The sequence below is a fragment of the Bos grunniens genome, chromosome 21, assembly GCF_055505025.1.
Source record: "Bos grunniens cultivar Pamir isolate PY7600 chromosome 21, Bosgru_T2T1.0, whole genome shotgun sequence".
Classification (NCBI taxonomy): Eukaryota; Metazoa; Chordata; class Mammalia; order Artiodactyla; family Bovidae; genus Bos; species Bos grunniens.
In genome coordinates this window covers 40248003-40262160 of record NC_141185.1, presented here as the reverse complement: position 1 = coordinate 40262160, position 14158 = coordinate 40248003, and the positions used below count along the sequence as shown (strand labels likewise).

Here is a 14158-nt window from a genome sequence, read left to right as displayed (position 1 = left end):
ATATCATAAATTCTCCTATTAATATAGTAGTTCTCAGAGAGTGTCTTGGATTTTCTACATATACAGTCATAAGATCTGAAATGATTTAATACTCCTCTTAATATTTACACAATGGATTCTAATTCTCCTATGGCCTTAGGTCAGCCTTCCCATGCTGTTGAGTCATTGCTGTCTGTTTCTGTTAGCTCAACTTGATTATTTAGGCTATATTGGAAACTCTATCTTGGATTATTGTCCTGTGCTTACTTACTCTGTTGTCCAGAAAAGCCAAGTTTGAGTTAGAAAGTTTAATGCTCATTATCTGTTTCTTCTCTTAGCTTTTCTTCTCTTTCCACTACTGAGCTGTATTTGTGGGTGCGTATGCATTCATAATTGTGAGATCATCTGGCTCTAATGTGCTTTTTAACAATATATAGAGTATCTCTATGTCCCATATAATTTTTATCTTTAAATCTGTTTTAGTTGACATTAAGCCCTCTTCCCTGCCTTTCTCTTGGTTCATATTTGCCTGGAATAACATTTTTTCGACCTTTCTTTATCCTTGTATATCAAATATAATTCTTACAAGTAATTTATCATCAAGTATCACTCTATTATTCAATCCAAGTGTCTGTCTTTTAAGCAGTGAATTTAATCTACTTATTTTTATTATTGTCCTATCTGTGCTTCTTTATGTTGCATGTTTTATTTGCCATGCTTTCTTTGTATGTGTTTTTCTCCTTTTCTGTCTTTTCTGGCTAAGTAAATTTTTCAACTAGTTTGAAAGTTATATATTCTCCTTCATGTTAAAGTTACCTCTGTCCTATTAAAACCTATATTTAGGTTTTATCTCTATTAATTGTTAGAACTTATCAGCAGCCATATTTCACCCTGTTTTTATCTTTTCCCTTCCTACCTCCATGTACCCTCAATTATATTTAGGTTCTTTTTATTGCTTGTTTAGACAACAGTCAACTTCTTTATTTACTTACATTTATCTTTTGCTAAAAGAATACTTTTCCAAAGACTTTTCTAAAAAAAACTTTGCCTGATCAGTCTCCTAAGGCCATCAGAACCTAAAGATGTTTACATGATGTACTTAAATTTTCGTTTGGTGGAATAACACTCTGGGTCCAAATTATTTTCCTTTAAAACCATTCCCCTCCTCCATTGTCCTCTTGCATCTCATTTTCATGTCTTCTAAGAGATTCCCTTGACTTGCTCTTCTAACATCCTAATTTAGATGTTAGATGCTCTTCTAACATCCTAATTTAACATCTTCACGTGAACCATTCTGTTGATCAGCATTTCTCATTCCAAATTTGCGCTTTCTCATTATTTTTATTATTTCACATCGTAATATTCCATCTCTTTGAACATATCTACTAAGTGTATTTTAAAACCTTGTTCTCCTGACGCGTTCCAGCCCAAGTACTTTGTGAACTTCCTATAACCATGTTCTCACTGCTGAGCTGTTTCCTAAGTTTTGCCTGTGAGCACACAGTACCTTGCAGTTACCAGCCATCTTAGCTCGTGGTATCGGGGGAAGAGGACAAAGGCGTGGGCTCTGTTTTGTGTTCCTCTGAATGAGAGCATGGAGGGAAGTGCACTCAAAGTGGCTAGCTCTGAATGCTTTAATATGGGCTCAAAATGTTCTCCACTGGCTCTCCTTGCCACAGTTGGCTTTCCTGCTTAGGGAACCTCTCAGCTCCTCTGTTCTAGAAATTACTCATTTGCAGGAGCTTCTACTTTCTGTTGTAACTGTCAGCTCACAGGGAGTATAGGAGAAAAGAAAGAAGGCCTGGGGCCAGCCCACCTGTTCGTGTTGTGCTTGGTGCCCAGTTCCACGAGATTTGCCCTGATGCTCCTCCAGTGGCTTTGGCCATGGCAGTGGCTGGCCTGCATTGTGGTGATGATGGTTCAGGCAGTTACCCCCACAGGGCTAGCTGGGGGGAGGAAAAGCACAGCCAGAACACCCGCCCTCAGCCCTCACCCATGGAACCCAGCCCATTCCCACGCATCTACTCCTGTGGGCCCCCTGGGTGGGTTAGGAAGAGGGTATTGAGGTGTGGTCACTGACTTGGCCGTCTTGTTATCCCGTTCTTAAATTCTCCTTCATCCTGCCCTTAGATCTGACCTCTTCTAATCATTTAGCTTGGCCTTTCTGTGACTGTGTGCTCCTTCAGCACCTTACCAGACAGCCTCCCAGCATCTCTCCTGCAATGGAAATCCAGAGAGCTGACAACTTGGCAGTTCCTGCTCTTTCTGAGCAGCAAACAATCTAACCCATTATCTTATCCTTCCAAGGAAGGGGCTAGAAGGATCCTTCTCTCTGTTTTCAGACAGATTAGCAGAATCAGGGCCTTATACGGATACTCACCACTATCTTATTGTTATCAGTAAAAAAAAAAAAAAAAAACAAAAACAGAAGTCTATCATAACATAATTTCATTAACTGAGCCTTGTGAACAAACATATGTATTTTTATTTATTTATTTAATTTTGGATGTGCTGGGTCTTCATTGCTGAGTGGGCTTTCTCTGGCTGTGGCGAGCAGGCTTCTCACTGTGGTAGCTTCTCTTGTTGCAGAGCACAGGCTCCAGGGCATGTGGGCTTCAGTAGTTGTGGGCTCACTAGTCATGGCACACAAGCTTAGCTGGCCTGAAGCGTGTGGAATCCTCCCAAACCAGGGATCAAACCAGCATCTCCTGCATTGCAAGGTGGCTTCTTAACCACTGGACCACCAAGGATGCCCTATATTTTTAACAAGTGTAAATTGTAGTTTCTGAATTAGATCTATATATATCCTTTAATTGAATTCTCCCTGAAATCACAGTCCCCTAAAATGGAAGACCAAGCCCTCCACATTCTAAATCAACAGCAGTAACTCATGAACCACATCTGGCCACTGCCTGTTTTTTCAGTAAAGTTTTATTGGAACCCATTGTTTATTCACTGTCTATGGCTGCTTTCATGCTGCAAAGACGGAATTGAGTAGTTGTGACTGCGAATTGTATGGCCCACAAAGCCTAAAATACCATCACCACAATGTGGGTTCATGTTACCTTGGGTGTTCAAGCAAACTGTTGGGTCTTGAAGGATGGGGCAGTTCCTCTTTTCCCAGATTCCAGATTTAGAAAAGTTGGCTTCCCTGGTGGCGCAGACGGTAGAGTCCGCCTGCCGTGCAGGAGACCCAAGTTCGATCCCTGGGTCGGGAAGATTTTTGTCTACCTGCTTTAAAATGTACCCAGGACTTGTTTTAATCAGATATGATGAGACACACAGACAGGGACACGACTGTCCTAGAAGAAGAGGTTCTTATACTCACGGTTTCCTGGACACAGGAGGCATGGCACACCCTGTGGGGTCACACGGTGAAGCACCAGGGTTGGTCAGAAGGCAGAAGGGATGGAGGAGAACAAGGGCAGCAGCCTGCATTGTGTTCCAGTGGGAAAGACAAGGCAGGGTAAACAGACTTAGGATTGGCTGGCGTGAGTAACTTCAGCAGCTCTTGGCGGGCATAGGGGCCATCTCTTGTTGTCTGGCACCTGGCCCAGGGGTAACTAGGGCAGTGGCATGGCCTGCAGGTGTGAGCCAGATGGAGGAGGTGATCCACAGTATGGGCTCTGAGTTGGTTTGTCCTGGGTGAGTCCTAAGAATCTAAGTATCTAAGAATTGGATAATTCCGTAGGGAAATTCTCTCCCCATTCAGAGAGGCCCCAGAGGCCAGAGCCTCCAGAATACAGAAAATAAGAAAACAGACTTAATACACATCCCCTGACCTAAATCATAGATAGCTTTTTGTTAGTGTGGGTTTTTTAATTTCATTATTTAATTTATTTTTATTGAAATACAGCTGATTCATAATGTGTTAATTTCTGCTATACAGCAAAGTAATTCAGTTATACATTTGTATATATTCTTTTTACATTCTTTTCCTCTGTGGTTCATCACAGGATATTGAAGATAGTCCCTTATACTATACTAAATCATAAGTGCTTGGGCTGGCTTTGTCAAGGGTCAGAAAATTCTGTATATTCCCTCCATATTTTTTTTAATCTCTCTGTATTTCTCTGGGGCATAACTTTGAACATGGTAATTCCTGTTTTATTTTATTTATACTTCCAAAAGAAGAATTGCTGAATTCATGTTTAAAGAATCCATTTGTGAGTGTATGTGCGTGTGAGTGTGTGTGTGTGTCTGTGTGATTATGTATGTGCATTCATGGAGGTGGTGGTTGGAAGGAGTTAGAATTCGGAGCATCTGTTTCTTGTTATGTGATCTTTAACGTAATTCACTTTTAGTTCAAAAGGACTTTTCCCCTCAGATTCCAAATATTAATATTTGGAGTGGCTTAATAGCATCAATTTATACTATGAGTCACAGCGTCTCCAAGGTCCTCATCAGTTGGCAATAGATGCTGATTGATAAGCCATGAAGACGTGTGGATGACCTTGCCCAGCACCTTGCCTCTGCTGAGAGCAATGTGGGTTCATGTTACCTTGGGTGTTCAAGCAAACTGTTGGGTCCTGAAGGATGGGGCAGTTCCTCTTTTCCCAGATTCCAGAAAGGTAGCTCGTGGCAAGAAATGTGTCCTCAGCAAGGTCTGTGAGGGGCAGAGAGGCATGGGGTCTCCTCTGCCCCTGACCTGGGGGACAGGACAACCAACTGGCCCATGTGCTCCCTGGCTCCTCTTCCTCATGGCCTGTGTGGTCTGATCTCTCTTCTTGTCCTTCTTCAAAATACAACATACTTTAATCGTCTTGAATTCATCTCAGAATGAAATTGAAGGTGAATCAGAACTATCTGTTTTGAAATACTCTGTCTCTGAGACTTATCATGGAAATATATGAGGCCTCTGAGAATTAAATTTGAGCTTAAAATTAACTTATACCAGGTCAAAGGCCTCTTGTTTTTCATCTGCTTTAGCAAAATTACTTCAATGGCAGTGCTGTCAACTACTCTTGCTTGTGGGGGAACAGAGCTTCCCTTCTTGATGAAGGCATGGGCATGGGCTTCCTGCCAGCACAGCAGGGGCAGAAGCACGGCTCAGAGAGACATCAGCAGAGCACAGAAGCTGACCGATGAGTAGGCTAATGTGAGTGGGAGTCCATTCAACTTAAGTGGCCACAGGAACTAATGAGTCTACCACAGGTAGAAAAGATTAGAAAATATTCATTGAAATGCCAGTCTGAATTTTGTTTTCTGGGTAAAATTAAAAGAGGACTAGTCCCTTGTTAACGGAGAAGGCAATGGCACCCCACTCCAGTACTCTTGCATGGAAAATCCCATGGGCGGAGGATCCTGGTAGGCTGCAGTCCATGGGCTCGCGAAGAGTCGGACATGACTCAGAGACTTCACGTTCACTTTTCACTTTCATGCATTGGAGAAGGAAATGGCAACCCACTCCAGTGTTCTTGCCTGGAGAATCCCAGGGACGGGGGAGCCTGGTGGGCTGCTGTCTATGGGGTCGCACAGAGTCGGACACTACTGAAGTGACTTAGCAGCAGCAGCAGCAGTCCCTTATTAAAAGAATTCTTCATCATTACAAATATTGATTGTAAAACTGAAAACTTATTCCTAATATCACACATTTAAGAATTCTTTAGCTATTAAGCACAGAGCTTTAAAAAATAAGCATGTTTTTTAAAATATGACTTCTTGATGGTGGCATTTAAATCAGATGATTGACTTCCTAATAAAGTAACGGTTGTGTTTTAGAGAAATTCTACAGTGCATTTCTCATCCCTTGCTGGAAAGCTTAGGCAAAATAAAAATTTTTAAGATTGCCATGACAACAGAAAATCCAGACAGAATAGAGGCAGGCAATGGCTTAATATTTGTGTCCTGGGAATCTTCCTGCAGGGTGTGTTTATAAGAGTAACTGTAATGGAGGTGACCTATCTTAAAATCCAAGCCACTGTGGAGGAAGCCCAATGGATTGCTTCTCACTTTAAAAATGCAAAAGCATAAAAGCAAAGGAAGCCCCCTGTGTAGAATGTCATGCCTCGAGAGCTCTGCTGAACTGAGTTCCATGTAACTTCAGACCCAGGAAGCGAGGCTGCTGATCTTTACGGACGCTGAGGAACATTTGTGTGGTGGACTTGCCCTTTGTCTCCTTCTAAGTGGTTTCCTGACTAAGGGCCATGTGCCAGGTGGTGGTGATGTTAACCCAGCATGAAGGAGGCCAGCAAGGCTGGGGAGGGAGAGGTAATGGGTGTGCAGGTGTCCATGGGTGTGCCTCTGCGTGTGTGGCAAGTGTGTACATGTGTGTGTGTCCATGTGTGCTGCATGAGTGTGCCATGTGTGTTTACATGTGCATATGCATCCTATGTGCTCCTGTGCACACATGTGGGATGTGTCATGTGGGCTAGTGTGCACGCCCATAGAGCCCCCCTCACTCAACCCCCCTCACTTTCCCCCACGCAGAGAAGCGGCTTTCGAGGGGGATCTCCCACGCCAGCTCAGCCATCGTGTCCTTGGCGCGGTCCCACGTGGCGAGCGAGTGCAGCAGCGAGCAGTTCCCGCTGGAGATGCCCATCTACACGTTCCAGCTTCCGGACCTGAGTGTGTACAGCGAGGACTTCCGGAGCTTCGTGGAACGAGACTTGATCGAACAGGCGACCATGGTGGCCCTGGAGCAGGCAGGTGAGTTCCCCCCCATTCAGGCCCCCCTGGTCGGGAGGAGGGGGCGGGGGCAAGAGGGATGTGCGGTCCAGCTCCACCCTCTGTCGACTTGGGTGCCTGCAGGCCCTGCCCAGCTCTGCCTGGAGCCACTGGTGTGGGGTGAGGAGCACGTGGTGCTCAGATCTCCTGAGAGTTCTCTTTGTTCCTAATCCAGCCTGGCCAGGTCAGGTCCCCCCAAAAAGAACCCCAAGCTGTTTTGCCCTAACTTCTCTCCTTTCCCATCCAACTGCAATGGCCCAATTGGGTCCTGAATGAAAGACCCTATGCTTGGAGAAAAATAGGAGATCCTGGCACTTCCTGTGGACACAGACAAGTTCATGGCCTCTCTCGGCCTCAGTTTTCCCCTCTGCAAAGACCTGAAAAGGATGGATGCCGGCCTGGTGAGGTTGAGCATTAGACAGCACGGTGCCCTGTGGAACTGTTCCTGCCCTCCCCCACCCACACCTGCACCCCCAGCTCCAGGTTAAGGAAGCATACAGCCTGACTTTGGTTTCCTGCTCTCCTTACTGTTTCTCTGACATCCCGATGAGGACAAGATTTAGGGAGTAAACCAAACTTGTCTTCTTTGGAGTTTCTAATAATAAACTAACTAGTTCCAAACAAATTCTGAAACAGACCTTGGTTCTTTGTGAGACAGGCAGCCTCTGTCTCACTCATGATCATTTGCACTATAAATCTTTGCATAGTCACATGTTTGGGGCTTCTCAGACATGCGTGTAGAGGATCCTATGCCCTTCTCAGGCCCCTGTGCATCCTCCATAGGGCCACTAAATCCCCAAAGATGAAGAGGGGCTGGTGGTGAGTGGGGCCTTACTTGTGCTGGGCAGGCTGGCAGCCAGGTCTCAGCCCAGGACTTGGAAGCCTCACCCTCGGGGTATTTGGCTTAATAACAGGATCCACATTCCCGATAACTGTGTTGGATCTGATGTTGTGACTCTTTTCTCCACTGCTGCACAGCTGCCAAAAGCAGCTCAGAGACCAGCTGCCACTTCTGGTTCTGTCTTACCTCCAGGTCTTCTCTCTGGATTAGCCACAGTAGCTCAGATGGTAAAGAATATGCCCACAGTGCCAGAGACCTGAGTTCAATCCCTGAGTGGGGAAGGTCCTCTGGAAGAGGAAATGGCAACCCTCTCCAGTATTCTTGCCTGGAGAATTCCATGGACAGAGGAGCCTAGAAGGCGACAATCTACATAAGGCTAGTCCATGCGGTCGCAAAGAGTCGGACACCACTGAACAACTAACACTAAAGCCCTCTCTCTAGAGGCTGGCTATTTCAACGATGCCTCTATGTGGTAGTTTAAACCTAATATTCACTAGTCACAGGGAAGGGAAAATTGATATAAGTTACAAAGGAAAAAAATTCATGAACTAATTTCTCTTGAAGGCTATGGTAGCCAAGTGCTTGACAAAGTTCAGCCTCGAGCATGGTCAGTAGCACTGATAATTGCTGCCTCATTTAAAGCCCCAGTCCCGGTAAAGGGCATGGAGTCCACCATACCAGCCTTCTCCTCCAGCCTTATCATGCTCAGCAAGAGCTTTTGCTCTTTTGGAAGGTCTTTTCTGTTATTTTTTTGCCATGGATCACATATTAATTTTTACTTACATTTTACCTTCCAACCCAGCATTTTTAAAGGGGCACTGCTTGACTCTTTGCAAATGTTCACTCTCTGATGACGAGTCACTGGCTTGTTTTGCATTTTGGGTTTTCCTCTGACCTGGGTGCACTTGGATGCCTCCTTTCACCTTTCTCTTCAGCCTCTCCTGCCTGTAAAAACCTTGAGCCTCTGCTCCTTCAAATGGCTCTTGGGGAGTTGTTTGTTCTCCCATTAATCTGTTGGTGTCAACCTACCAACACCCTTGTTGGTGTCATGGAAGCAGCCAGCAAAGCATATGGCGTGTGTGTTCTGTGACTCACTCTTGATTTTCAGGGGCTGCAGACAGCACCCCATCAGTGCTGAAGGAGGCCTTTGGAGGCTGGCCAGTGCCCCAGCCTTCAGGACCACGATCCCAGGCAGGGAGAGTCTGAACATCAGGGTTCTGCCGAGAACAGGGAGATGAGGACTAGAAAATAGTGGAGGGTAGAACAAATGTGCATTCCTCTCTGCCCCCCTGCCTACCATCCATCGGCTTCTCTGTACTTCTCTTTAAGCCGTAGACTGATCATCCTTCAGGCCTTTTCTGTGCCTGGATCCTGGTGGGAATCTGGCTGAGGCCCAGGAGTCCCGCCCAGCCCCCCACCTCAGCTGGGTGAGGAGCTGGGAAGCTGGGAGACAGCCTCGGCTTCGTCCCTCGGGCCCTGCTGTCACTCTCCATAGGGCAGACAGAGCTCCGCTGAGGAACAGTGGGGAGAAAGCTGCTTGACATGGCCACATGTAGCGCGTCAGTTCCCTTGTCCAATAATTTAGTGTTCAGATCACTGTGAACCAACCATTGATAAGCAGTATAATTTACTGGGTTTATGGGAGATGGAAATACAGATCTCAAAAAAATTTTAGTGAAAAAAATCTGCTTGTTCAAGACTTAATACAAGTCGTGTTTGGAAGGAAATATAAACTCTGTCTCAGGGCCTCAGGGTGGGGGACTTTTCTCCCTCCCTGGGGGCTCATGTGATCCAGACCCATACTCCAGCTCCATTCCCTCCAAGCCCAGCACAGAGCAGGCATCCAGAGTGGCCCCCCAGCTCCGCAAGGCATGCAGGCAGCCCCACCTGTTTGAGGAGCCTCTGTTTCGAGTGGCGAAGCTTCACCTCCCGCAGAACCCACAGGAGAGGGAGTGCCATTCTCTGCAGGCCTTAAAATCCCGGAAGACATGACCCACTCCAGCCCCATGATAGGAGGGGACGACAGGAGGGCCAGGTCTTCAGGACATAAAGCCACTGACCCCCTGAGAGAGGAAAGGAGATGCCTCACGTTCTTCATTTAGCCTGAGAATTCAATAAAGTATTCGTCTCTCAACCGGGTTATCCTACTGAGTTCACCCTTAAGAAGACTCAGAGATCATGAGTCTCTCGGTTTGGAAAGTAACGTCTGGCGCCCCTGCCCCTTTTGGACGCCCCTGAATGGGATGAGATGGCATGATGCTTCAGCAAGTATGTGAGTCCGAAGGCAGAGACATGCCTGCGTCACTGCACACAGTGACTGCACACACAGGACGCTGAGGTCTAGATGTCAGGAAAAGTGGGGACGTCTCTGAGCTGTGGTGTTGAGTCTGTCTCCACAGGAGGAGGATGGGATTGGAGTGAATCTGACGGAGAAGTTCTAACATGTGCAGGTTTTTGAAGGCCTCGTGACTCAGCCCAGCCCTGCCAGGTCAGCTGGAGCCTCACTTCCTTCCATCTTAATGTAGGAGATAAGACAGCTGCCAAAACTGCACCCACAGCAAGCCTGAATTGCAGTCCCACAGACACCCCGTCCAGGTGCTGGAAATCCCATCATTATGAACCACGCAGGTGAAGTTGTTGCCCTCATGGAGATGAGGTTCTAGTGGGGAAGAAAGATGATAAGGCAGACCATCAGTATGGCACAAGACCATGCGGTAGGCACTCCGAGGTGAAGGGAGGGTGCCCAAGAGAGGGTTCTTGAGGGCAAGGAGGAATGAGCCATGGGACACACTCAAAGCCTTGGCTCATTAAGGAAGGTGGAATATGGGAGCAGATGGAATGAACGCTAGAGGGGTTGGAAAGGAAGGTGATAAAATGGCAGCCGGGGGCCAGGAAGCACGCCTGAGCCTCAGGATTAACTGTAGGGAGGTTGTGCAGCCCCAGGAGGGCTTTAAGAAGGGGTGTTGACATGTTTGTATTCACACTGACATGTCCTGGCTGTTCTTTTGAGAGTGGACTCTGCAGAGGAAAGTGGAGCAGGAAGAGCAGCAGATAGCCCAGAGCCTTGGGGGTAGCAGTGGAGGTGGTAGGAAATAGCTAGATGTGAACCAGGATCTGTTTTGAGGAAGGTCCTACAGGTCTCACTGATGGATTGGATGGGGCAGTAGCAGAAAAAGAAGAGTCAAGCATGAGCCTGCTTGATGGTGGGTAGATGGTGGTGCCATGTGGAGACACAGACCCCTGGAAGAGGGGTTGGCGGTGATGTAGAAGCAAAGTCTCAAATCCTATTGAGACTTGGAAAGTTGGCATCTGGTTGAACATGTGAGTCTGGAGTTCAGGAGCAGTCTGAGCTAAAGAAGCAGATGTGGGAGTTAGTGTGGGATGAAATCCAAGGGAGGGGATTCACTCATCGTAGGGACCTCCCACCATGCCCCTAACAGCCCTGTGCACTGTTGGGTACCAGCTGGATGAGGAAGTCTGGAGCATGGGTGAAACATAACGGAGACAGAACAGGAATGAATCCTCACAGTCCCCTTGGAGGAAATCTCAGAAGCATTTGCAGAGCACAATGATGCCCTGAGAAAGTGATTCAATGGCCCTAGGGGTATGTGGTGCCTGCAGAAAGGCCGCGATATTAAAGAGGATCACAGGGCAAGAATGAACTCGCCTTTCTCATAGAAATTGTCTCGTTATGCTTTTTTTCATCCAAGTGTTTTCGTGGGTGACAAGCAAAATGACATCTTATTTTCAACTCTGGTAACCATCTGTTCATCAGGCACTCTGTCTATCAGATCTAGTCCCTTAAATCTATTTCTCACTTCCACTGTAACTTACATGCAGAGTACATCATGAGAAACACTGGGCTGGAGGAAGCACAAGCTGGAATCAAGATTGCTGGGAGAAATATCAATAACCTCAGATATGCAGATGACACCACCCTTATGGCAGAAAGTGAAGATGAACTAAAGAGCCTCTTGATGAAAGTGAAAGAGGAGAGTGAAAAAGTTGGCTTAAAGCTCAACAGTCAAAAAACTAAGATCATGGCATCTGGTCCCATCACTTCATGGCAAATAGATGGGGAAACGGTGGAAACAGTGGCTGACTTTATTTTGCGGGGTTCCAAAATCACTGCAGATGGTGACTGTGACCATAAAATTAAAAGACACTTACTCCTTAGAAGGAAAGTTATGACCAACCTAGAGTGCATGTTAAAAAGCAGAGACATTACTTTGCCAACAAAAGCCCGTCTCGTCAAGGCTATGGTTTTTCCAGTAGTCATGTATGGATGTGAGAGTTGAACTATAAAGAAGGCTGAGCACCGAAGACTTGATGCTTTTGAACTGTGGTGTTGGAGAAGACTCTTGAGAGTCCCTTGGACTGCAAGGAGATCCAACCAGTCCATTCTAAAGGATATCAGTCGTGGGTGTTCATTGGAAGGACTGATCTTGAAGCTGAAACTCCAGTACTTTGGCCACCTGATGGAAAGAGCTGACTCATCTGAAAAGACCCTGATGCTGGGAAAGATTGAAGGCAGGAGGAGAAGGGGATAACAGGATGAGATGGTTGGATGGCATCACTGACTCAATGGACATGAGTTTGAGTATACTCCGGGAGTTGGTGATGGACAAGGAGGCCTGGTGTGCTGTGGTCCATGGGGTTGTGAAGAGTTGAACGCGACTGAGCGACTGAACTGAACTGAACTGAACCATCTGTTGTGGGCTTCTCCAGTGGCTCAGTGGTAAAGAATCTACCTGCAATGCAGGAGACTCAGGTTTGATACCTGGGTCAGGAAGATCCCCTGGAGAAAGAAATAGCAACCCATTCCAGTGTTCTTGCCTGGGAAATCCCATGGACAAAGAAGCCTGGTGGCCTATAATCCATGGGGTAGCAAAAGCATCAAACACAGCTTCAAGACTAAACGACAACAACCATCTGTTACAAAGCCCAAAAAAGTTACTTAGAAAAGGCAGAATAAGTGACTAATAGCCCCTCACCCATATGTAACACCACAGCCTTATATTGGTGATGTTCATCTGATTTTCTTCTTTGTAGGAGCTCAAGATTTCATTTTTGTTTCTTAACATTCACAGTACTAGTTCCCGTGGTTTTTTGGCCTGTTCTTAAATGAAGTCATTGTGTGGGGAGACGTGAATGATCACGCTGTCAGAGCTTGGAGTAGAAACTGTGAGCCATATTCTCAATCCTATTGCTCCTGCGAAGAACCCTTAATCTTGGGCATCCCGTTCTGGATACAGCTGGAGACATTAGAATAGCACTGGGCCATTTTTGGTTCTCCAGAAGCTGTAAGGTACTGGCATTTACCATAGCTGGGTGATCTTCCAGGATGGTCACAGCTGGCTCACAGCCTCAGGAATGCTTTCAACTGGTTAAGAGTCTTTACCTCTGGGACCCAACTTAAATCAGAAGTTAAGTTGAACTTAAATTGATTTAAATCTTTTTGTTGTCTTCATGTGGTCTTTCCTGTAAAAGACCTTCAGGGGAGAGGAGGAGGCAGAATGAGCTCTGTGGTGTCTCTTGCAAGGACATTGTTCCTGTCAGATTAGGGCCCCACCCTACTGGCTTCCCTGGTGGCTCAGAGGTTAAAGCGTCTGCCTGCAATGCGGGAAACCTGGGTTCAATCCCTGGATTGGGAAGATCCCCTGGAGAAGGAAATGGTAACCCACTCCAGTATTCTTGCCTGGAGAATCCCATGGACGGAGGAGCCTGGTGGGCTACAGTCCACTGGGTCACAAAGAGTTGGACACGACTTCACTTTCTACTGATCTCATTTAACCTTAATTACTTCCTTAGAAGTCCCATCTCCAAACATAGCCATGCCAGGGTTAGAGCTTCAGCATATGAAGGGGGAACACAAACATGCAATCCATAACAGTTGGGTTATTTCAGACTTTTGGGTATGTAAAGTATGCAGTATGAGCTGCAGCTGCTTGGCACTGGAGCGGTGACTTTGCAGCCCTGGAGCAACTTTGAGGAGATACCCCATGTCCAAGGGCAAAAGATAAACCCCAGCAAGATGGTAGGAGTGGCGAAATTGAGTTTAGAATCAAATCCCATATCCGCCAGAGACACTCAGAGGGCTCAAACAAACCTTGTGTGCACCAGGACCCAAAGACCCCATGGAGACAGAGACAGTACTGTGTTTGAGTGTCTCCTGTGGAGGTATGGGTCAGCAGGGGCCTGCCACAGGGGCAGGGGCTCTGGGTGCAGGAGACCTGGGTATGGCATAAACCCTCCTGGAGGAGGTCAACCATTAACCCCACCATAGAGCCGCCAGAACTTACATAGGACTGGGGACAGACTCTTGGAGGGCACAAACAGAACCTTGTCTGCACCAGGACCCAGGAGAAAGGAACAATGACCCCACAAGAGACTGACCCAGACTTGCTCATGAGTGTCCTGGAGTCTCGGTGGAGGTGTGGGTCAGTGGTGGCCTGCTGCAGGGTTGGGGGTACTGAGTGTAGCAGTGTGTGCATGGGACCTTTTGGAGGAGGTCCCCATTATCTTTATCATTATCTTCATTACATCCACCATAGTTTGGCCTCAGGTCAAATAACGAGGAGGGAACACAGCCCCACATTTCAACAGAAAATTGGATTAAAGATTTACTGAGCATGGCCCCGCCCATCAAAAAAAAGACCCAGTTTCCTCCTC

General features: G+C 46.7%; 1 protein-coding gene across 4 annotated transcripts in view; it reads left to right on the top strand.

Moving 5' to 3' along the window:
- Positions 1–14158, top strand: part of OTUD7A (OTU deubiquitinase 7A) — a 389075-nt gene that overhangs the window by 309635 nt on the left and 65282 nt on the right. For all 4 annotated transcript variants that reach the window (XM_086364069.1, XM_086364070.1, XM_086364072.1 and 1 more), the window contains one exon: positions 6409–6627. In XM_086364069.1, the coding sequence (XP_086220195.1) occupies positions 6409–6627 (219 nt within the window). The remainder of the gene's footprint in view (positions 1–6408; positions 6628–14158) is intronic.